This window comes from Columba livia, chromosome 5 (assembly GCF_036013475.1).
Source record: "Columba livia isolate bColLiv1 breed racing homer chromosome 5, bColLiv1.pat.W.v2, whole genome shotgun sequence".
NCBI classification, from domain to species: Eukaryota; Metazoa; Chordata; class Aves; order Columbiformes; family Columbidae; genus Columba; species Columba livia.
Window position 1 is genome coordinate 50715029 of NC_088606.1, and position 25094 is coordinate 50740122.

The following is a 25094-nucleotide window of genomic DNA, read 5'->3' on the forward strand; positions in this document are numbered from 1 at the left end:
CAAGGTAGTGCCCTGTGATTAAGTTCTACTCCCATCTGGGCAGCCAGCTGAGAATTCATACACAGAGGGGCAGCTTTTTAGTTTATTTTATGTTTTGCCTTCCCACACTAGAAAATTGCTAAATTTTACCTTATATAAACTCCACACAACGGGTAGATTAAAATATTATAATCTATGTGCTGCATGAAGACAACTCAAAAGTGCCCCTCTGCTTTGGTCTCAGCAGTTGAGTGGAGAATTAGTTATAATGTGTTGGAAGTCAGAATAAGAGCTTATTTCATTAAGAGCTTGTAAGAAACATACCATATAGGTCTTTCTACAGTATTTTTTCTAAAATAATTTTTAAGTTACATTGTAACAAAATAAACATTAAAATGTATCCAGAAAAGGTAACTGATATTAGTAGGTATGTAAAATGACTAATTGGTTCCAATTTTGAGTCTTAGATTCCATTCATCCACTTTTTTTTTTTTGCAAAATAACATTTTTATCATGTTCTTGTTCCAACGGAATACTTATAAAGGCATATTTCAGTTTTTAATCTCAAATGCTAATAAGTGTTGTTTGTTTTTGCAACTTTTTGAATAAGCAGTGTTAATCAAATTCTATTCCAGTTACTTTTCAGATTAAAGATTTTTTTTTTCTAAAGAGAAGATACATTTTTCCGCAAGACAGAGCATCAAAGTGATTGCCTGGTAGACTACAAAACACCAATTCAGGCTTAGTTAATTTGCACTTACTACATGAAAAAAGAGACCACTGAGGGAATGGGATTTTCAGGAAATAGCTACATACAGGTTCTTCAAGCTGCAGAGGTAGAATCCATCTGCTTTGTGCTGCCATTTGTTTAACTGATGTCAAACAGTTGCATTGTCTATTAATCAAAACAGTAAACTTCAAAAGACATGCCCCAAATTCAGGAGAGACTGTAATTACAGTTCCTATGAAGTATGGACAAAACACCACACCCACTCTTTAAAATAATTATTGCTAGTAGCTCACAGTAGAAACATAAAAGTTTATCTTTTCACCCAAGCCCTTAAACACCACTAAATTGTTACAACTCACTCAACAATTCTTTATATCTAAGAAGCAGTTAAAGAAGCTGTTTTCCTACTGTCATCCTTTGGTCTACCTTACTTCTTCACTTTCATTCCCAACTTTCTTACCTGGAAGTTACAGTTAATTCTGGAGTTTAACACCTACATATGATAATAAAAAGGAACTATAAAACAAGGTACCAAAACAATTTTCCTTAAAGAAGTAGCATCTCACAATGAGACAAGCTAAACAATTTATTTTCCACAGTTCTCTGTTAAAACTGTTTATGATTACAAAGCCTCCATCACAGCTCTGGTTTTGAAGAGAGATACACTTACCACAAGAGACACATTTCCTGAGATAAGATGCGATGGTGTTATCCGAGGAGCACAGCCCATACGATCCTGCAAGCAGTCAGATAAGTCCTCTTTTTTGTCTTGATAAGATACTTACTTGTATATAGATGCAAAAACACCTTTGCTAACTATTAAAATGATGCATGGAACAATAACTGATGATAAAAATACTAGCTTTGTATCAAAGGCCAGCTGCAACAGAATCAACTGCTATTTCTTTTTCTTGGTGAGTGCATAAAAAGAAAAATGTATTTATCTTAACACTGCATGAGTCTAACACCCAAAAAGTAAAACATGGGGAAACACAAGAACAAAGATCACTTGGAAAAAATTCCACTTAGCATCAGGTACCTAAAAGATACCTTTACATTAACAGCACCTGGGATCTTACCTTAATATACAGAAAATTTTCTTGCAACAGAACTAGATTACAAAGCACACATGTTGGGGTTTTGTTTGTTGTTTTTGTTTGTTTGTTTGGCTTTTGGTTTCTTTGCATTATAAGAAAAAGCATTTTCTGTTCTTTTTGAAATGATAGAACGAATGTCACCTGCCATGGTCCTTACAAGAGTGCTACTCCAGCACTCCCACCCATCTTCTGCCCTTCACTCAGTTCTCCCCATTTGTCTGAGGGAAAGTCATAAAAACAGATGCTCTGTAAAACCCACTTTCATACCAGCATCTCCCTCCTGTGTCATCTTTTCATACTCACAGTGAGGTGCAGATTTCAAAAGAAACCTGTTTTCCTGGTGGCTCATTGATGGCACACCGCTTTGTGGATTCTGAGATATCTAAGAAAAGACAACCTGACATTCATGCACCGAAAAAATAAACACAAGACCAATCCATTAGAAGCCAAACTTAATTCATCCTGGAACTCCCATGCCTTCTGCTGCTCATTTTTTTTTTTTTTTTTTAAACAGAGAATTTAACAATAAAGAATTACGGCAACTTTGTTTGTTTTGGAGTATTATTTCTAAAGCAACCCACATGTTTTGCCTTTAGAGACAAATGGCAACATCCTTGGTCTCAAGTACCTATATACCACAGATAGCTCAAAATCACAAGGTACTTCTCATCTGTTATTTATTTTTAATGATACAGCAAGGCTTAGTTTGATCTTTTTGACACACAGAGGTATTCATTCTGTCTCTAAGAATGGAAAAGACACATAGGTGGACTCGCAAACAGGAATCTTGAATTTCATAGAGAAGAATCATCACAGAATATAAAAAAAAATCACGAAAACCATGATAACCATGATAAAATACATGTATCAGGAAACAAAAAGCTAAAATTCAATATTCTTGTGTTCTCCACACCCTGTTTTGAAAGCTACCTATGGATGACATTTCAGATCACAACCCCTTCCATTTCTTACAGACTCTTTTTTTCTGAGACATTCTGGTTCAGTAGTGCCACTGAAAGTAGAAAATCAGTGCAACATAATTTAATTCTTGTGCTATTCTAGATACCATTGCCAGAGTGACTTTAAATTGCTTTTGAACAAACTAGAAAGTTCAAGTTAATTGAACACAAGGATTCACACAGCAAATTGTCTTACTACTAATGGTATGGAAGAAAGAAGCCTGATTAGTAAACCCTGCTGGATACCTGCAATGTGAGAAGTCAAGAGATGCCAGAACTAAATCACAGAGGTGAAGATCAATAGTTCTTTAATCAGTGGTGGATTACAGTGGGATTTATTCTGCTGGAAACAGCAGGGGCAGATAAATTCCCCACTGAGATTAATTACTAGGAAGAGTGGATGCAAACAGAGGAGTGCAGTTGTCTTTGTGACAACTCTAAGTGGCAAGAACACCAGTGGGAGTACAGAGTTATTGCCTGAGTCTCTGCTGGTGACCAATGATAACCTCATCAAATTCCCAGCACCCCTTAGTTCCTTAGAAGAAACTGCACTAAAGCTTGTGTATTTCTACAAACAAAAATATTGTAAAACAAAAAAGCAGAGACACAATTTTTTGGGTTTGTTTGGGTTGTTACAGCGTTTGGGTTCAATAAAGACTCCGTATTGTGGATACGAAAGCAACCGTGTGTATGGCTAAAGAATGACAGCTTCGTGCACAAAGATGCCGATCACATTCACAGCACCTGCTTAAGTCAAGCAGTTGTCAGATTTGCTCTGGGGCTCTGTCTGTTGGGGCTATCCATGTAATCAATCATTACCATTATAGCCTTTGGCACTAAACATTATAGTTCCCACAAACTAACCACTAATGCATCATGCACTAGTGCTAAATACTGTAAACTGAGACACTAACCAGCCTAAGCAGAAGACAGAAATCACAGAGCCTCTCCTGTAACAAAATCAATTTAGAAACAAGGCATAAATTGAAATTACTGTGACTTTAAACCACTGCAGGAATTTACTAACATGAAAAAAAAATAAACAGAGCTAAAGCTTAGCTTGTCAATGCTTGATTTTCAACCAGTTTGAGGGAAAGATATTTAATTGGTCTCCCCCCTTACATTTTGACTTACCTTATCAGAAGAGAGCAAGAGAGATCTGCAGAGAGTCCAGCAGATATTAAATTTGCTGGACATAATCTGATGGATTTATTTGTTCATTTACTTTGGTTATTACCAGCAACTGTTTGAGAGGTCTCTGTCTTAAACTCTGATCAGATGGCATCAACTTGTACATTTTATTTCTTGTAGAAAACATTTCAGAAAACACGTCCAACTCTGATGCCATTCCAGCTATGCTTGTCTGTGTCCAATGATGCTGAATTAAGGAGCTTAAACAAAAATTTCTGTTTTGGTTTGGTTTTTTTTCCTGCTGAATTTTATCAGATACCAACAATCACATCTGTGCAGCAAATCAGACAAGGTTCTTTATTGGAAAAATGGAAGTTTATTACAGATACGGTATAAATTACAGAAAATGTTTTAAAAATCACCTCTCCAGGATAACCAGGTTAATTGAAGGTGAAGTCTCAGTAAAGCAAATAAAGTCTTTCCCAGATCACTTCTTATTTTAAAGCAGGTCATAAAAATAGTCCAGGCCTTGTCCCAGTTCCCAGACGGATATTCCAGTGCCCAATTCTTTTGCAAGCTCTAAGCGCAACTGGATGGACTAAAACAAAGACACATAAAGCAATCACTTTTTAGTCAGAGACACTGGACACTCCATGCTGCCATCTCTTCATGCCATATCAGATTTTTTAAAACATCTATCCTTGAATCAGATATTGAAAAAACTAGTCTGTATTTCAATTACTCTCTGGTTAGCAAGCAATCATTCAGTAAGGGACACTTAATTGCACCAGTTAATTCAATGGCCTAATAAAACATAACCAGCTAAACAGACAAAATGCCACAGAAATAAATCAGATTTATGAACTATGCAAAGGACTATTCTAATTTAGGCTATCATTTCACAATGTATAGGAATTCTAACTCTTCCCAGAAATGTCTCAGGGGTAAAATAAAACTTTATCAGTGAAGACAATTAGAACAACTTAGCAAATGCCATCAAGATCTCTTACCTACCCTTGCCTTCTTCCAGGACAGAATCACATTTTTCATTAACAATTCTATTTTAAAGAGAGTTTGGGAGACTAATATTTAAAAGTATTCCTATTTAAGCTGCAGTCCCTGATTTAGAGTTAGTTTAGCCATTGGTTTACAAGAAAGAAGTGCAGAATGTGAACTGTGACATTGCTTCAATGCCACAGTTCACATTCTGCACTTCTTTTGGTTCAGACAATAAAAATAATTATTTTTCAATCTGTTACTTTCAGGTTTTCTTACTTTAAAGTGCAGTATTGCAATGTTAAAACTGCTTACACTAAGGATGTGTTTAAAACTAATTTTCACGGAAAACAGAATGAAGTACCAAAGCAATATTAACAGATCCACTGGGTGTGACATTCATGACTGCTTTGAACTAATGAACAAACCAATTTTGAGCAACCTGGCAGTGATTATAACATTAAAAACGGGAAGAAACACAGTTATCATGGTGTAATAAAATTAAGTGTTCCCTGAACATCTTGATCACCACTATGTGAACAACTCTTTGATTTGCCCCAGCATAAAAATCTCAAAATATTTCATTACAAGCTTATTGAAATTGGAAAGAAAACCTCCTTCCACAAATTTACCAACCACCACAGCTGAGTAGCTGTTAGAGAAGAAGTAATGAAAGAAATGTACAGGAGTGAGTGTTCTTAACCCGGTTAGTACTGACAACAGCAGGGTGAAATCCTTCTAGAAGGTCAAAGAACGTAGCATAACAACACTCAGCACAATCTATCTTTTCTCTGCAAGGTTTGCGCTGAAACTTTCTAACACTCTAAGAGGGATACTACTAGCAAGAAGATAATTAGACATGGTAATTAATATCCCATATATGCTAGTACTTCCACAAATATTAGATTAATGAAGGGAACAATCCTTGTACTAATGGAGCTGAAGATAACAATGCTGTTCAGAAAAACAGAGCCTTGGATCAATTCACACAAGTTTAACCATATAAAATGTCTCTGTTCTCTGTAAACATGAAGTACTTTCACTACAGAAGCAATTCCATTCCAATATTAAAAGCCAGCAGAGGCTTAAAATATTACCTGTAGCTTAATTTGAGAAAATCTAAAGACAGCTCCATAGCAACTAAGGCTGCAGGTAACCATTTTATTCTGTATTCTGGTGTGTTGCAGACTATTGTGTAGACACAAACTGTATGTCCTGCCAAATGACTTTAGTAAGGCCAAATGCTTAAGTTTTCAAAACACTAGATTATGTTCAAGGGAAACAGAACTGAAGAAAATAGGGTGATGCAGGCCAACAGGGAGAATCAGGACCCCATTAAGGAGGAAGGCAAAAGTTCCAGCCAACCTGATCAGAGGGAAAATTTCTTCCATCTCTTGTCTGACAATCAGCATGTCTGTTAGCACATGAACTATGCACTTGAACAGATCCTCTCTAAGGACTGGTTTGCCCTGATGTGTTTTATCTCTAGACATGGCTAATCTTCAAAGATCCCAAAACCCCATTATGCATGAAATAGTAAAAACAATCTTCTTGTACAGGCTTTGAATCATAACAACTACACAAGAGTAAACTTATTTCACAAAAGCCTAAACCTAGTTCAACATTTTCTGAAGTGGCTTAATAATGCAACAACTCAAGTAAACATCTCCTTCCTCTTGCAGCCCTCTGACATGAAAAAGTGGTACCTACCTTCAGTGTTGGGTAGAAGACAGCATGTTTTCCTCCTTTATTTCTGCAAAACAGGAAAACCAAATAGTTACAATAGCTCTGACAGATTCCCACAGGATTTCTAGCCGAGGTTAGAATTCAAAACCAGTTTTATTCCTTCCCACTAAGAGAAAACAAAGTCAGTAAGAAAACTACTGATTTTATTTTGAAGAAGTTATTTCTATAAAAAATAAGATAAGCTAGTATGTTTAGCACATGAGCATTAATACACCCATATGAAAGATGGGGACTACTTGCCATTTAGTAGCTCATATCTTTGAGATTTCTTACCTAGTATTCATTTTTCTCTGAAAGCTGAGGCACTCTGTCTCTGAAATCAGACACTTTTGCTATCAACTTCCACTGATTCCATACTTGCACTCTGGCTACTTTATCTACTGAGGGCAGGGCAGGGCCAAAATCTTCTCTACTTCTCTTCCTTTTCCCCTGAATATAAGAACTTCTGCTTCTTTTCTACTATAAGAACATAAATCCAAAGTGGCGCGAAAAGAAAAAGCATTAAGAAAAGGTACTCAACATATCTAAAAGTCAAGTACTTAACCATGTTACTGTCCTGCAGGTATCAGTTATAGGAATATTTGTCAGAAAGGTCCTCCCGACAAAATCACTCTACTTCAAATAGGCTTTGACAATGATAGCAGCTGGAAAGTTAGAAAGTTCAAAACATGACAGTATAGAGTCCAAGACCTGCTAGGGGAATCTTTGCATAGCAAAAGTCCCAAACTTCTTTGGGACTAACACTTCATCCAAGAACAGGTTACAATGAAATACAATACAGGCAGAGTGAGACAAGATACTTATTTACCCATAAAAGTGGCCTTTAAGGAGGACAACTCTTAAAAGAGGTGAAAAGGTTGACAGTGAAAATAGAGGATCAAATAAGAGATCTCACAACAGAGATGGTTTGATACTGGCTGTAAGTAAACACATTGAGATATCTTGTTGCAACTGGATTATAAAACTGTCAGACAGTAAAAGACAATTTCATCTGCTAAATGTGCATCTGAAAGTGATGAAGATGTTTGTCGAAAGCAACTGTGAAAGACTTTCCCCCATTACCCAAATTACTGTCTTTTGGGTTAAATTAAATGCTAGTAGTATAAAATATACAGCCAGGGCAAGCTACACTGGGCACAAATGCCAAGGCTGCATTTTAAATCCCTGATAATGAGAAGGATGAGTTACAAGTGGTCTCACAACACCACTTTACCAGTTAAGCTAGAAGGAAATGCAGAGTGCATGGACAGACCTATTAGGCACTGCTCCTAAAATCACCCAAATTATGTAAATGCATACTACCTGTAAAATGCACTGGGACAAGCACTTGGAGACAACTGACTTCTGTAACTGTTTCTGCCAGCTACATGGAAGTCATTAGCTGTGTTTTGCTTAAAGATTCATGATTTGATTTTTTAGCAACTGCAGACATGTGAGATTTCCAGGTGAGATGCTTTACCAGTGAAGCCTATTTTAGGCCTGGCTGCCATCTCCATCCAATGTAACTGAACCTTTGCAAAGCAAAGTGGTAACTGAAAAAGAGTTCCCTTAAATAACCCACCCCTGCAGCCAGCTGAACCACAGCAGACATGCTGAGCCGCATGGCAGCCTGCCAAGCACAGCACAGCAGGTGAGATTTAGAGTGATTTTCAGATCCAGTGTGCTTTATGCATCAAAAGGTCTTCCAGGAAGCCCACAAATAAGAATCTATAAATAAGAATCTTCAAACACCGGCTTTCAAAGGCAAATGATGTAGTACTAGGGACAAGCTATCCCTTTCCCACATGTTCAGCTTGCAAGGAAGCATTTAGGAAATGAGTCTCAGAAATTAATCCCAGAAGCATGCCATTCAAACAGAGCCCTCAGATTTACTTTTCTGAGAGCAAGTTTTCATCCAGCGGCTATCGTGTCTCCAATTGGATTGTGCATTAAGATGAGTAAAACAAAGCTTCTGATTTTGCCTCTTTAATTAACATGAAAAACTTGGTAATTGTTTAGCACAAAGTAATTTTGCAACAGGATACCGAAGAATTAATTATAAAGGAAAACATATCCCAGTCCTTTCATTTAAACAGAGGAAAGATATTAAAACACTGTTGACCAACAGGTAAATAATTTTTTTCTGATAAAGAGATGTTGCTGAGAAGTCAGGAGAAAATTACAGGCTGAAAGAAACCTTGAAAATTAAACTGAAAATATAAAAGTAGGACATTTTTTGCTTTGGGTTAATTTTGTTTTCATGTTGTTTTTTTGGGTATTTTCCTTTGTTTTGTGTGTGTGTGTGTTTCCTTTGTTTGACTGGTTTGGGTTTTGTTTGTTTCAATATTTAAAATTACATAAAACAATACGATATTTTGGAAATGACAAAATAATTCTGTTTTGTTGTTTTGTTTTTTTCTTAGAGCACTCTAAAATGTGTTCTGCTCTTCTTTTCAGTGGTGTCTCATGCATTAATATACAACACATAGTTTTGTAGAAGTAATAAGATTTTGTTTGTATAATTTTACCACATTTTTGTATATTTGCACAAAAAACAGCAAATAATCACTGAGGCTTAATAAGACGTTGTTATTTTTTTAAAAATCTGTTTCAAATGGATTTTTCCTAGCGTCAGGAATCCTTTTATCATCTCTTGATAAAAAGGGAGGACAATCACCCCTTCCCTTCACGCTCATAGTCCTTTTAAAAACTTTATCTGGAAGTCACTTGATATGATTCTCATTACAGTTCTCTACAGTCTTCAGTGGAAGTCTGTTGATTGACCAATCTTGTCACTAGGACTTTTATACCACAGATTTTTCCAAGAACTGTTTTTGGCCAAGTCATTGGTAATCACCCAACAGCTCACAGTACTAATCTCTGAGTGTCTGATTAACTGACACTCAGGAAATAATTTTGATGGATAATTCTAAAGATACGACTCACCAGACTTCTCTCCTAAAGATTGTTTTAGCTTATGTTATTTCATTAATCCTTCTCTGATTTACTTCTCTTGCCTGAAGCATTCTTTTATGCTGCAGTTCAGTGTTGATATATGGATCACAAACAGTAAAAATTCCATTTGCTGAATTCAGTTGCATACAACAGTTAACTGATAATTCATTGTGTACTGGGCCATGGCCAAAAATATTTGCAGAATGGTAAGCTAATAAATGTAACTCACTTTTTGTATTCAAAGTAGTGTTCAGCAATTTGTTCATCCCACACAATTTTTGGTTTGTGCTCCTTCAACGTTTCAATGTACCTACAAATTAAAAACACAGATATGGAATTAGCTTTTCTAAAAAGCGCTTAGGAAATTACATTGCAGAAGATTTTGAAAATGCAGTTTTACCATGTTTAGATTGAACACTGTATCAAAAACATCTTCTTGCTGATAATTAATTTCCTCAGCCACATTACAATTCACCATGTTTGCATTTTTTGACACTTCTTTTTTAAAGCAATGAATCAATTAATTTTCATCAAATGACAAATCCATAAAAGCAAGTGAAGGCAATGCTTCAATATTTCTACAGCCTAATTCCAATATGCCAAAGTACAGGAACTCAAGTCATCCCTTGCCTGTACCTAATTGTGTCCTCCAAGGCCAACCAATGCAATTCTTAATTATAAGCAATTATTATGTGATGAGAAAAGTTCTTCTATTAAAGGGGCTTAATTAATCTTCTAAAAATAAAATTAAAAACCAGCTTGTTTTCAAGGAAAAGTTACTGCCAAGTAACTCTGCATATTAATTTTCTCCACCACTACTTCCTTGCCATTATTTATGGAAATTTTGAATGTGGGATGACCTACCTCATACATACTTGACACAAAGTGAGGACAGAATATTACTTGTACCCAAAAAACTGCACAGTCAGCTGGTGTGGAATAGTTAGTAAGCTGTAAGTTCATGTTCTCGGTTATTTCACAGCATTGTCCCTATTTAGAGACAGTGTCTCCTTGTGTCTGCATTTCTGACTGCACAACGGAAACAAAGCTGCTTGCTGCCTCGTGTAAGAAGACCAGAAGATGGCAAGCTACTCCCAATGATAGGGGCCACATGAGTGTCACAGAAATAAGAGAAGTCTCTATCACATGTTTCTCTGTCTCTTCTGCATCTTTTTAACCTGCATCTTTGGCCTGCAAGAAGGCTGAACTCAACTCTGCTGATGACTTTCCTGACTAGACATAAGGTGGCTGATCTAGCTCATATAGAACATGGTACCGAGATGTTGCAGCCCAGAAAACAAGAATTACCAGCCAAGACATCCTGATATGTGGTTTTATTCCTGAATCATAGAATGGTTTCAGTTGGAAGAGACCCTCAGGATCATGGAGTCTAACCATAACCTAACTTTAGCACTAAACATTGACCCTAAAAACTATGACTTTAGATGGGAAACCTAATTTCACTTGTTAAAAATCTCAACACAGTTAAACATACATATGAAAAAGCTTTAAAATTAGAAATGCAACTTGAAGCAATTACTATAGCGTATTATTAATAAGGTATATTATTATTTTAAAGCTGTTCAAGGATGCACCACATTTAATGAGAACCCATCATGACCAGGCACAGAGAATTTATTTCCCTTTCTCCCGCCTCTAGGCATTTATTACCATGTTATGTAAGAGCAAAACCAAACAAGTTCATCTTCGAATCACATCTATGGTGATGAGACTAGCTCCAAGCTTCAGTTGGGGAAAAAAAAAAATAAATTAGGCCCCAAATCATCACTGCTATCCCTTAATTTTAGGGGACCTACTTGAAATGTATTAACTTGGTTTTTACTTTGTCTCTAGTAAGTACAACAAAAGTTCCACGTACAATGTTCGAAACAATAAGCTCCCATTTACTTCGGTTGCAACTGTGTACTCAATTCTTCTGAAAGTCAAGTTCTATATTTTTCAACCGGACAACAATGTTGCTGTGAAGAGTCTGGAAAAGGTGCAGCAACAAACCAGAGCTGTTTCACATAGGCTTTCTATTATTGCCCTAACCTGGGAACAATCTGTACCCTTCCTCTAGTCATCTGCCCCAGTCACTAGTCATTTTCTTACAATAAAACACAGGGGCTTTACAGGCAATATCTCCCAGCTACACCATACTTCCTATTATCTCTGTGCTATCCTATGATGTGCATTGTAAGCAGAAAAGGTCCTGTGTAAAACTGCAGCAGCTGTATCACAACATACTTGCTTGACTCAAACTAGCTGAGGCAGTACTTGAATCAAAAATATTTGAATGCAGTTATTTAAAAAAAAAAAAAAAAAAAGAAGATACTTTTTCCATCACACTGAACCAGATAAGCATAGGATATCAGTATGTTTGGGGTACAAGAGATCTGGATTCATTTCCAGGTTCTCACAGAGGAAAAGGGATGGGCAGGGAGTTTAGCACAGCCAGCCTTCCTCCTTCTTTCCACCTCTCACCTCACTCTTCTCCTGCTGATTCATATTTATTGCTGTTTTCCTCTCCTCCCTTTCTAATTTATTCTTCTTTCTACCCCTATTGTCCCAGTACACATCTGCTTTTATACTCCTACTGAGACTAATTTATTTGCTTCCTCATCCATCAGCACGTAACTTACTAGCTTTCTTCTTTTACCAAGCGGCCTCAGCAGTTAACAGTACGATAAACACTGAAAACTCAGCCTCGCTGCCTTGCATTCCATATTTCCTGGGAAGTTTCTGCCCATTTGCAGAGAGTCATGCTATTTCTCTGGTCCCAGCCTGAAATGATGTCAGCACAATGAAGTATATGGAGCGTTGATGTTAGTTTCTCTCTAAAGTGCCAATGCGGCACATATTATATAAATGATAAATTTGCATGGACTATCAGGAATAGTAACAAAAGGCAGATATCACCTCCATGTCTACCTTGCACATACTTGTTCTCAGAGAACTGCCATTCTGGCTCTTTTAAATAGGTTTTGGTTTAACTTAGCCAAAACAATGTTTTTGTTCCCAAAAACATTCTTTCTTGAATTAGAAAGCAGCTAAGGTATCAGTTCAGTTGTCACAACTGGGCTTTGAAAGTTTAGAAGTTATAATCTAGTAAAAAACATGACCACATAACACAAAAGTGTTTGGAAACAATTTTAAGTCTGCCTGCCACCTTTCATACAAGACTTCAAATCTGCAGTACTTTACTGCAGTTTATTGCCATACCTTCATTAAAAAGGTCACTTCTTGGTCTACAGACACTGACTGTTATGACAGACAGTCCTGGTTACAGAACCACTGGGCAGGGTTGGACTACCCAGACATAGATTTTTTTATGAATAAGACAGTGGACTTTCATTAGTAAGAGCAGTTTTTTCCTCTCCAAAATCATCCTGTGGTCCCACAACTTTCTCTCTAAATTGGAGAGATATGGATTTGATGAGTGGACTGTTGGGTAGATGAGCAACTGGCTGGATGGTTGCATCCAAAGAGTTGTGGTCAATGGTTCAATGTCTGGATGGACACCAGTAACAAGTGATATCTCTCAGGGGTCCGTATTGGGACCAGTACTGTTAAATATCCCCATCAATGACACAGACAGAGGGGTTGAGTGCACCCTCAGCAAGTCTGCAGATGACACCAAGCTGAGTGGTGCAGTTGACATGCCTGAGGGATAGATGCCCGGGTAGGGGCAACCCGTGGAATCAATACAGGCTGGGGGATGAAGAGATTGAGAGCAGCCCTGCCAAGGACTTTCTTTGGGGTACTGGTGGATAAAAGATTGGACATGAGCCAGCAATGTGCACTTGCAGCCCAGATGACCAATCACATCTTTTGTTGCAACAAAAGGAGCATGGCCAGCAAGTTGGAGGAGGTGATTCTGCCCCTCTACTCTGCTCTGGTGAGGCCCCACCTGCAGTACAGCATCCACCTCTGGAGAAAGACATGGATTTGTTGGAGAGGGGCCAGAGGAGGCTACCAAGATGATCAGAGGAGTGCAACAGTTCTGCTGTGAGGACAGGCTGAGAGAGTTGGAGTTATTCACCCTGGAGGAGAGAAGGCTTCAGGAAGACCTTATTGTGGCCTTTCAATACTTAAAAGGGGCCTCTAAGAAAGATGGGAACAGACTTTTTAGCAGGCTCTCTTGTGATAGGATAAGGGGTAATGGTTTTAAACTAAAGGAGGGGAGATTCAGGCTAGACATGAGGAAGAAGTTTTTTACAATGAGGGTGGTGAAACACTGGCCCAGGTTGCCCAGAGGGGTGTTAGATGCCCCATCCCTGGAGACATTCAAGGCCAGGCTGGACGGGGCTCTGAGCAACCTGATCTAGCTGAAGACGTCCCTCTCACTGCAGGGACTTGGATTAGGTGACCTCTGAAGGTCCCTTCCAACCCAAACTATTCTGTGATACTATAAAACAAGCATTCCCTTCCACAGAATAAATGAGAAGCTAAAACATACACATGATGGAGTACCTGTAAAGTCAGTCCCGCCAAAGATGCGTATCTATGAACAACACTAATATGGCTACTCCTACACACTATTGCACTTTGCTGCCCATAAAGGATCCAGAAGAAATGTTGTCAGGATTTATAGCTGGCGTTTCTTTTCTAAGACACTTTTGTTCCAAAATATTAAAAAGTAATATGGCACTGGAATATGTTAAGGTAAAAACCATGATCTATGGTCCCCCTGAAGAAGGCATTTACCTTCATGTGTAATGCTTTTTCACCAAGAATATAAAGAAACAAGTCTCTAGTATATATTTTGCAACAAGAATATACATTCTAGGAAAATACATAGCTGCATATATTATTTTTAGACTAGGAATTATTTATTAAGGTTAACTTTTTTAATCCTCAGGTGCTTTGCTTTACTAGTCCTGAGTTGCATACATCCCATTTTGATGCTCTTCTCTAACACTTTAAATTTTCTCCTCAGTTCTCACATAAACAAAACTCTGATTAGAAACAATACAATCATTTGCTCCTTCTGCAGCAAACTGAGCTTATCTTACACTATAGCAAAATTGAGTGACTCAGTCAAAGGATAAAAAATGCTGTTCAGCTTGAAAATCTATACCACGTACTTCCTGTTCAGTTAGCTTCAGTTACAATAGACTTAACTTAGTTATTAAACCCTGAACCTACCAGGAATTGCATCTTCATAACTGACATTCAGCAGTGCCTGTGCAAGGCAATGGATGTTTTAGACTCAACTAGATAGGGCCCCTCCCCTTCTCAGAGAGCTGTAGCTTGTAATAAAAGAGAAGTCACATAAAAGGCCATATTCTAAACCTGAAGAGTTTATATTTCTGATGTAATAGACAGAAATACCTACAAACCAGCTTTTACGGTACTGCTCCTAAGAACATTACCTGTCTTGGTACATATCTTCCATACAGTACTGGTCAGTATCCCCACTGCTCAGTATACATCAGAACACCCTGTGAAAGGGCAAATACCCATTTTCAAAACAAGATTTTTCAGAGGGGTTATATATAAAACCCATAAGTCAAACCACCTTCTATTTCATGTTTAATTTCAACTACCATGACGCTATCACATTTCAGATGTTTATGCTTTTCTTAAAGCTTAGAGTTCAGATACACTAATACATCTGCTGTTCAGCTTCAGCTGTAAATAAGAAAAACTATGCTAGTTCTGTTGTATGTAAAGTTGAACTTGCTGGGGTTTTTTTTTGCACACACCAAAAAAGCTTTTCAGACTTACCTCTTGCTCAAAATATACAAATCAGCTATATTCATACAGTGCTACACACATTAGCTATGAAAACTGCTATACTAGATTTTAAGACTGGTCAGATTTAGATGATCTTAATTCAGTGTATAAGAGATGAAATTTGATCCATTCCAAGGTTCAGTGTACAGTCACCTACTTTGACATTCTTAATTATTCCCTACTTACTTCATTAAAAAAGATGGATATTAAAAAAATGCTCTTCTTTTCCAACCTTGCTTAAAAAGTCAGATGACCTTTATGCCAGTGATCACTACTAAGTCTTCCAGTTGCTTACTACATCTCTCTTCAACCATTCCTGAATTAAAACCATCTGAACACAAACACAAGGTCAATAGAGGCATCACCCACCAGATTTAACAACCACAAAATCCAGCAGGAATATACTTCCCTCACCTTGTGTCAGTAAAGGAGCAGTACAGCTCTTCTTACAACCCTGTCTGACCTGAGTCTGGAGTACCAGAGGACAACCTTTGGGGTTGCCGGGAGGCCTGTGCCAGGTATGTGCTCAAGCCCACTGTTTCCACAAGGTTGCTAAGAGGCCCTGGCTGAGACACATGGGCAGAGGCCAAGCCCCATGCAGGACATGGTTACAGAAAGATTGCACTTGGTAGCAAAGAAGAATGAAAGGGAACATTAGATATAAGCAGCAGAAGGCATCAAGGATGGGACAAGGAAGCTGTGATTGAAGCAGAAGATCTGATAGCAGCTTAGCTCCCAGATCACCTTCTTAGTCAGGCAGAGCACAAAACTTGCAGGCTGCAGGACTCTGGGTATGTAAAACCGACCCAGGTCAGCAACAGCTTTGGGAGAGAAATGCTGGGTCTTTTCTCTCTCCAGGATTAGGATAAATAGTTTAGGCCAGACAGAAGCAGTGTTGTCTGCAAAGAACCAGAACTTCAGGTGATGAACAAAACTAACTACAGTAGGAGATTGTAGCCTGATAAAGCTGACTGCTATTTGGATTCCATCTACTTCACAAGGTGCTGAAAATGAGATACAGATTAGAATCTCCACTTCCAAGTAGCCTCAGAGGGTCTGCAGATTGCTTAGCTGACACTCACGTCAGGCCTACAATTTCCATTACCAGTATCTCTGCCTGCTCCTCCCTGGCCTCATGACTAGTGGGCTTTCAGTAAAACGTGACATGTGAAAGCAAAGCTAATACAAAATGCTAAACCATAAAAGTCATCCAGTGGTTGAACAGCCCACTACCTTCAAAGCAGTGGGAATATCCATATTCTTCAAATCTCTTGGAGGCAGTCTCTGCTACCATGGCCCTTCACTTCGGCATAAAAGATATGCTTCATTCTTAAACTATAGGAAAAACAGTCCAAGAAGCAAAAACACAGCATTTACCACTGCCTTGTGCAGGTCTGCTTCAGATCCTTGAGATCCCAAGCAACCTGCTGAATGCATCAAATCAAATGCCTTTGAGAATGGTCTTAATGTCAGCCCAACAAACAAATTCATAGTATCATTTCCTCCATTGGGGACACTGCCAAACTCTCAGCTATCAGAGCCCCGGGACTGTAATTTTCAATGCTTCTATGACAAAAAAGGATAAAGCACTTGTACCTATTTCTGTTCACTTGAAAAGTATGTAGTAAATGCTTTCAAAATGCAAGAATACTTACTAGTATTTAAGTGATTCCTTACCAAAAAAGTGATAAACTATGTAAAAGAAGCTATGAAATTAGAGTTGCTCAAGCTTTATGTGTCTTACTGTGCTGCTCTAGTTTGCTGATAAATGTTGCCCATGGGCTCTTAAAACTAATGCATTCAAAATCTATTTCAGGTTATGTTCTTAAAAGGAAGCATATCGTGGTATTCTGACTTTTACAAGTAGCAAATACCAAAATCCAGCAAGCTTTTTTCTTACGTCTGAGAATAATCTGCCAAACTCCCACTTCTGATAAATCTAAAAGAGGACTTCCAGGTTATCACATACAGAGTTTTTAAAAATTTTCTGTGTTCTTTTGTTCCAGTTTTTACTTTACTTAGCTGGCATGTGAATTATATTTTGGCATTTCAACCTAGCTCTCACAAAGCAGACAAACATTTCAAAGCTACTCCGTGTCTTCTAATTATCAACTGTTGTGACTCAAGTTCAACCTTTGAATACCCGAACACCAAACACTGTCTATAAGGTAAAAGAAGCATAATTCAGGGGTAGTTTTTTGGCATGAAGTAGTTTTAGATGTGAAGCAATGAATTTAAATGATCAAGCGCAATACAGCAGATAGTTTTGCCTTCATGTGAAAAAAATCATAAATTCAATCCCTCACTGGGAGGATTGTAACCAAAGAAGGCAACTGCACTCAGGGAAAATCTATGGCAGATCAGTAAACTCTGCAAACCTCCAGTGTCCTATGAAATCATGATTATATACTCTTTTCCATCTTTTGGGATCAGGCTAAGTGAAGAACGAAGAATATTTCTGCTGAATTTCAAGTTCATTTTTTATTCTTGGCAGAGGGATTTTTCTCACAACTGACCATGTTTTAGTCACTGTGATATAGATTTATTCTGGACTTACATCAATAGAACTAACATGAGACTTTCAACATTTGTTTTTGAAAAGATAGAATGATGACAAATTCACGCAAATTACTATTAATATTAATGCAAATGTCAGAGGGTTAGTACATTTTTAACACACCTTAGAATAATCTGGATGGCATAAAATTCCTCCATTTTTGGCATGACTTGAAGATGGGCTACGAAGTAATAAACTATATTTTACCCAATGAGAGTGGAGATTTATGCCCTTTAAAGAAACTATCTTCATTAGGGCAGTTAAATAAATACTCGAGAACACAGATTTTAAATCTCTTGTTATTTAGTTAATCTAATACATATTCATGTGGCAGTGTTCAGTTTTAAAGAAAAGCACATCACTTTTCATCATGAAAAAGCAGGAGAAAGTCTTCCATATCTTTGCTGTAACTCTGACAAATATTTGTATATTTTTATCTGTTTAATTTCTGCTGAACAAACATATCTGTGCTGGCTGCTAAGATTTGTAAGGTTGAGACTAAATTTTAAAGCAAAAAACAATATGCAAATATTTATTTGAAATTATTTTCAAATTAACAAAATGGTATTAGACCAAATGGCAACAATTGGAGTGCAAATCAAGGGATGGAAGGATGGCCATATTATTTCTTGCTCATTAAATTAACTGGAAGTTTCAAAATGTAATACTATTTTACCTCTAACAGGTATGTATATATATAATTTTTTTTAATCCTTAAATAAAACAGCACTACTTTTCCAATTAATCATAACTACAGCCCAGCTACTAGGTATACAGCACTCTGTACATAAACTATCTTTGGTTTGCTGAAGAAATTGTTGATTTAGAGGATCAGTGTAAGAGGGAATTATAGTCACAGCATACATGGGATCTGTGTACATTCTCAAATTTTGTTAACATCTGGGAAAGTTAGAAAATAAATACTTTTTGCCATGTTTGAACGATAAAAATTTGCATTTTGCAATTATTCGAGCAAATTCAGACAGTAAGTGTTCATGATTTGTCCTAGTACACTGCCAAAGGTAAAACAGCAGGGCATTTATGTATCTGAAATGGTTCCACTTGCAAATATATAAATTGCAACAACAATTTCAAAATACTATCATCATTTTGCATTCCCTTCACATCATCCAACACAGAGTAATCACCAGTACAGCTGTGTAATTAATAGAAGAATAGTGTCCTTTAAAAACTTACTAATTGTAAATCTCAACAAGTTAATTATTAACAAACACTATGATATCATGTAACAGAAGGTAAATCCGGAAATCCTGAAGCAAAATTAAAAAGCAAAAATTCCTGCAAGGCATCAATTACTGAAAACATAGTGGAAGAGAGACTGATACAATGTGGAAAGAAGAAAAAAATGTGGGTTTTTTGTTTGTTTGTTTGTTTGTTTGTTTGTTTTTGTTTGTTTGTTTTTGTTTGTTTGTTTGTTTTGGTTTTTTGTTTTTTTTTTTTATTTTTTTTTAATAACAATTTGGAAACAACTGTTGGGGGAAAATGTTATTATTTTCCTTTTTTTCTTCTGATTTCATGAGTGAACATTGCTTTTTTCAAAGGCTCAATAAAAGTATTTTATTGTTTTAACTAAAAAAAAAAGGATTCAATTTAATTAAGTCTGGCAAGATACTGAATAGGTTCCTGGCCACAAATAAGTCAACTTTTCTACCTTAAGGCAGGCGTAAGGGGAGAAGGAAAGCTTTATTTTACATTGCAAAGAGTCATTTCAAAACCATATGGCAGAGATGCCACCTGGGAATAACTCCCTGTGCCCCACATCTCTAATTATCATAAGCTCCTGTTACAGTGCTATGCACAGAGATGAGCTATGAATGACCTTGTTAAGTAAAGAAAACATAAAAAAAGGACAATAGCAAAGCTAGAAGATGAAGATAAACAGATGGGACAGTCAACTGTAAAACTGCAAAGCCCTACAATGCAAGAACATGAATAACAGGGAGAACAGTGCTTGGATTAGATGAAAAAGTTCCAGCTGCAGTCACAGAAAGAGTTACTGACTGATACTTGGGACTGGTAGGGCTTTTGCTGGGTATTATTTTAATTGTTCTTGCTTTTACGAAAGGTGGAGGAGTATACTCTGGTTCTCTCACTTTCCATTGCAGCTGTTGCAATAAACCTCAGTACTGCTTTACAAATGTTCTAGTCTACAATATAGCTATTGCATGACTTCAGAAGCCCTTTTATTCCAATCCCCTCCACCTTCAGGATGGCAGTCTTCTCTTTAAGCAAAGAACTGTTACTGTCAGATGATAGATTCTGTACTTAGCATCAGAAAATGGCTGGTGAATCAAATCCAGAAGTTCTGAAGAGAAGTAAAAATTACCTCCTCAGACTATGACAAAAATGCAGGTTCTTGAGTTTTCAATAAGCTCTGATTCCAGAACTGGGATTGGCTGAACTAGCTTTTCTGACTGATTTTGGCACTTGCTGACTTGAAATCCCAAATATTATGTTGTGAGTAACCTTTTTTCCTCCCAAAGCTCTACATTTGTGGATTATGACGAGTGCTGTCTTTGACCAAATGCTTAGAAAGTTTCCATGCAGAGGAGCACACTAGGAGGAAAAACAAAAGTATGTGCAGACACACACGTCTAAGAGCCAAAATACAGAGAAACACACTGAAAAGGCAAACCCAGATTTTATTGGGTCACTTGTCTATGTGGATATCACATCAGGGAAGGTCTAAGTACATCATACAATGTTATAGGTTTCTTAAGCTGACAAGAAGAGACAAAGGAAAAAAAAAAAGAGTGGGGCCAATGGTTAATTTTTATCCATTAATGTTTCTGAGCAAACAACAGCAATTCAAATATGCTGGATATTTTCTTGGATCCTGCAGAATGAAGAGACAGTTAAGATTATGAGACCTATTAATTCATATTCACGAAATATATTCCAATTACAAGCAGTTTCCGACCCTTTCTGGCCCCACAGCCATCGCAAGAACCTCTTTAATTACTTACCTCTTTTGCAATAAGATACAATTAAGCAATACTAATTATTTGACACAAGATATTCTAAGTCTGAGAGAGGCTAAGCAGTTGCTATAACAACACAAATTATTGAAAATGACTGGCAAGTATTACAGATTCTCATCCCATGGCAAAACATTTCTGAACTACGCCCTCACTTTCAAACCTATCATCTTCATTGCAATTTGCTATTTTGTACCTACCATAACTTAAGAATATTTTGAATACAAGAGTACTGAAAGAATTCATAAAACTGTCAAATTGTCACAGCACTTCACACTTTGGGATGATGCATAAACATTAAGCAATTAAGACAGAGGTGGGAAGGCTACTGTTGAAAATAAAGAATCTATTTGGAAATCCATTTCTTCCTCTGAAAGACAGAAGTCTGGTATAACAAACTAGACGAAAGCAATACTAATTCAGTTAGTAATTGTGAGGATTTTGTACAATAAAACAGTGACTTCTCCCAGCAACTAAATATGCCACAATATATCAATATTTCTTCAGAAATATTGCAACAGCATTAGCAGATACCTAGAAAATAGAATTTAAGACTGATATCAGAAAATTATTAAAACTCTTGAAATTTCTTTATACAATTCCATATAATCATTGTGATGTCCCCTAAAAGGATGCCTGGTCACAGAGGGAAAGTGAAAGCTAAGAACTTATCAATATAATACAAGAACAGTTTTAGGGAAGTATATTATATGATAAGATTGTATCACTTCAGGAGCACTTTGCGCTAGCTTATAGCTGAACAAATTATACTGTTTGCCATTTGAATTTGGTCAGTCACCCAGATTCAAATTTTATTTTTAACAGAATGAAAGGATGAGTAATTCAAAAAGGAATTCAGAAACAGGGTCAATTTTTACAAGCACAGAAACATCATTTAATAAAGAAATGGTTCTATAATTGAATGCAGAATGACAATACACAAGCTTCACAGACTGAGAGGTACTGTTTAATTCCAGCAAATAGATCTCTATTGTTTATTAGAAAATACAAGTAACATATCCAAGTTTTCTTGAGTTACTGGATACTCAAAATTAAATTTAAAGCTAACACAGAGTATTCATGCTTGTTTTTACTCAGTGGCTAAATAATTTCTTGAAAAGGTTCAGCTCTAATAATTAAAATGGACAGAAAACGCTAGAATTTTATAACTCTATTATTTGTAAGTAACTAGAATCTCAAACATAGCAAAAGAAAAAAATTCTTGACTGATGTTCGATATTCACCTGCACCACCAAACATTCCTTCTTGACCTTATGACTTCTTTAGCAAGCCAAAACAACTTGTGAGTCAAACCAAGACTCAAAAGTGCTTTAGAAAGCCACACATAATTACTGTTCTGCTAGTATCAAATAAATCATCTCTCCCCTTCCTTGAACAAATAGGCAAAATCTACCTCTGTTCCTCTGTTAGTCATTGTTAGCAGAACACAAATATTTGCATTTTGTTCCACAAATATTTCCAAAATAACTTAGCTAAATAAGAAATTTAAGAAACTACTCAAAACATTATGATATTTTAGTAGCATTTAAGGAAACATAAAAATATAGAAATAAACCCAAAATGTTTATTTAGTAGTCTAAATTAGTTAACTTCTGTTGTGTAAACAGCAACAGCTTTTTTTGGCTGTTGAATTTGATTTTCAAATGCATATCAAGGAATTTACAAGTAAAATTGTGTGTCTACTATTACGCATAACATTTTGATTATATATTAAAAAAAAATCCGTTCAAGGTTTTGCTTTGTTTTCAGAAGATTTTAATGAAATCTTACATAAATTTAAGGTTATTTTGTTCCTAAAACGTCTACAGAGTTTTAAAGATTCCTACCTTAAAGTCTATGAAATATTTCAGTATAACATACTTGAATGTTTTCATATGAAAGCTCTTGGGTAGACGTATTGTATGGACTTCTGGGGGTAAAAATTAGGCATGTTCATATTCAAATTCATATACACGTATCACACTTCAAGAAAGGAAAATGAATGAAAAGGATCAGAAGTGTTTTAAAAGGACAGAAATATATTAGGGATAAAAACAACTTACACACAAACCAGATTTTGCTAGAAACAGATGCATAAGAGATATTACATTTTATCTCCAATGTTACTACTATTCAACAGAAGAGTAAGACAGCTACACATAATACAAACATCCTCCACTTTTCCACACAGTACTGAAGTCTACTGGTTTAGGATTTCCACAACTATTTAAAAAAGCATTGACTACTATTTGACTTGCCTCTTAAAGTGTTTTCAAAGGAGCATAGAAGACTATGTGATCTGCTGTTTAGTTTGATTTGCACAGCCACTAAGAAACCAATACAACCATCAGTCATCTGAGAGGTGATATCGGTTAGACTGTAGGATGCTATTATTGATGGTACTCCACTCCACCCTCACCTGCACTGCATAATATAGTCCTTCTGTATGGAGAGAGTCTTTCTGCATGGGCCAGTACCAAAAAATTGAAACTAGAGCTTTACATCCTTTTTTAAATACCTAAGATGACAATTTTCATTTACACAAGCAAACACAGAACAATTTAACTTCAGCACATCTCAAACTTGACTAATTGACCACTTAACTTTGAGTGCACTGAAAGTGTATTTTAATATAACTATGCGATCACTGTATGCAAAACATACTAATAACTTCCATAATTTATGTATTTCAAAGCATTATGGAAGCTAATGAACTTTGCTGCTTTATCAAACAAGATAATCTGGTTAGATATTTAGTCATTAAGAAACTGCTTTCTCATAACACAAAACAGAAGTCTCATTCACTCATAGAGAAAATACTATAAAATATATCATACAGGTACATAAAGACTACTTCACCCATTTCCAGAATTCTCCTCAGATTTTTTCAAGGACAAGTTGAATAATTCTTATTTTCACAATGCTCTGACATCTTCTAAATGCCTCACTGGTATTATCCATTTAACCTGCTGAGCACCTCACCTTCCACATGGAGGAAAAGGAAGAGATGGTAACTTATGTTACCAGCAAGAGCTATGTATTCAAATCATCACAGGAACAGAAGTCCGGCATTGTAAAAAAAGGTGGGTCTGTACTGGTAAAGGACAGTTTAATATAAAAATAGTTTATTGAAGAAGATTTAAACTACTATTTTAATACAATTATTAAAAAATAATGGCCCACATGATTAACATTTTTCTTCCTCAATATTTACAAGAATGACAACTCTTGATTAATCCCCAGTTTGCTCCTCAGTTTGAGCATCACATTAGAAGTCAAGGCTGTAACTAGATTCCAACTTAAAAAACAAGTTTATTTCCTTCTGTTGAAACTAAATGCAGATGAAATTTATTAGGTGCCATGGAAATTTCAAGAGTCTGTACTTAGGCTGACATGTTCTATAGCTAAAGTTACAGGTGGATTTCAATTTAAACAACAAAGTTGCTTAGTCTTTGGGTAAGTTTGAGATATTTGATAATAGCTTGTAAACAAATTTAGTAAAAATAAACAGATGTAGTAAACTGAATTTGCCGCAGAAGCCAAAACTAAAAAGCATTTGGAGTTCTGGCTTCATAGGTACAAAGAGCTGCAAACTTGAAGTCAGTTATTCGAGCCATACTTCCCTCTTCTTTGTAATCCTGTTTTAAGAGGAGTGGGGGGAAGAAGACATATGAACCTTCAAATCACTTTGAATCCGTGAACCTTAAAGGGCTTACTTGCTCTGATATATGTAGAAGATTACTGTGAAGTAATATAGCATTTTATCTACCATGTTCCAGAGCAGAGATATTGAAAGATGCCAAGTGCCTTCTCACCTTGTTCTTGTAACGATTTCAGAGGCAAAGACCAAAGCTCTTGCCTTTCTTGGGTCTCCATACACATGCCCAGAAAAATACTTCTTTATGAGGATTGTCACCAACACATCAACATGACGCACAGTTACTTCAATAAAAAAATAGGCTCATCCTACCTCTGTGTGCATTTGCACAGTGAAACAATTGGTGTTATGTTCACACAGTATGTTTCACAAAGAGCTAGTTTGGACTAGCCCTAACCTGGTTATCCAGAATGAAGGTTCATGAGAAGAGCAAACTATATGCACTCGTGCAGCTCAGCTTCCATTCAGTGTTGTCCAAAAGGAATTAATTTTGTATATTCCAAGACTGCTCTGCAATGTGAATTTAAGTAACAGAAATGGGAGATGATATGGAAGACAGACTTCAAAAG

The 25094-nt window shown here is 36.5% G+C and overlaps 1 protein-coding gene across 5 annotated transcripts in view; it reads right to left on the minus strand.

Moving 5' to 3' along the window:
* Positions 1-4230: 4230 nt before the first annotated feature.
* Positions 4231-25094, minus strand: part of CHID1 (chitinase domain containing 1) — a 118554-nt gene continuing 97690 nt past the window's right edge. For 3 of the 5 annotated variants that reach the window (XM_005509072.3, XM_021296683.2, XM_065066061.1), the window contains 3 exons: positions 9802-9882; positions 6603-6645; positions 4231-4494 (listed from right to left, as the gene is read on the minus strand). In XM_005509072.3, the coding sequence (XP_005509129.2) occupies positions 4396-4494; positions 6603-6645; positions 9802-9882 (223 nt within the window). In that variant the 3' untranslated portion in view covers positions 4231-4395. Of the gene's footprint in view, positions 4495-6602; positions 6646-9801; positions 9883-25094 lie in introns of those variants that run through there. The other 2 variants (XM_065066062.1, XR_010473265.1) reach the window with 2 other exon arrangements.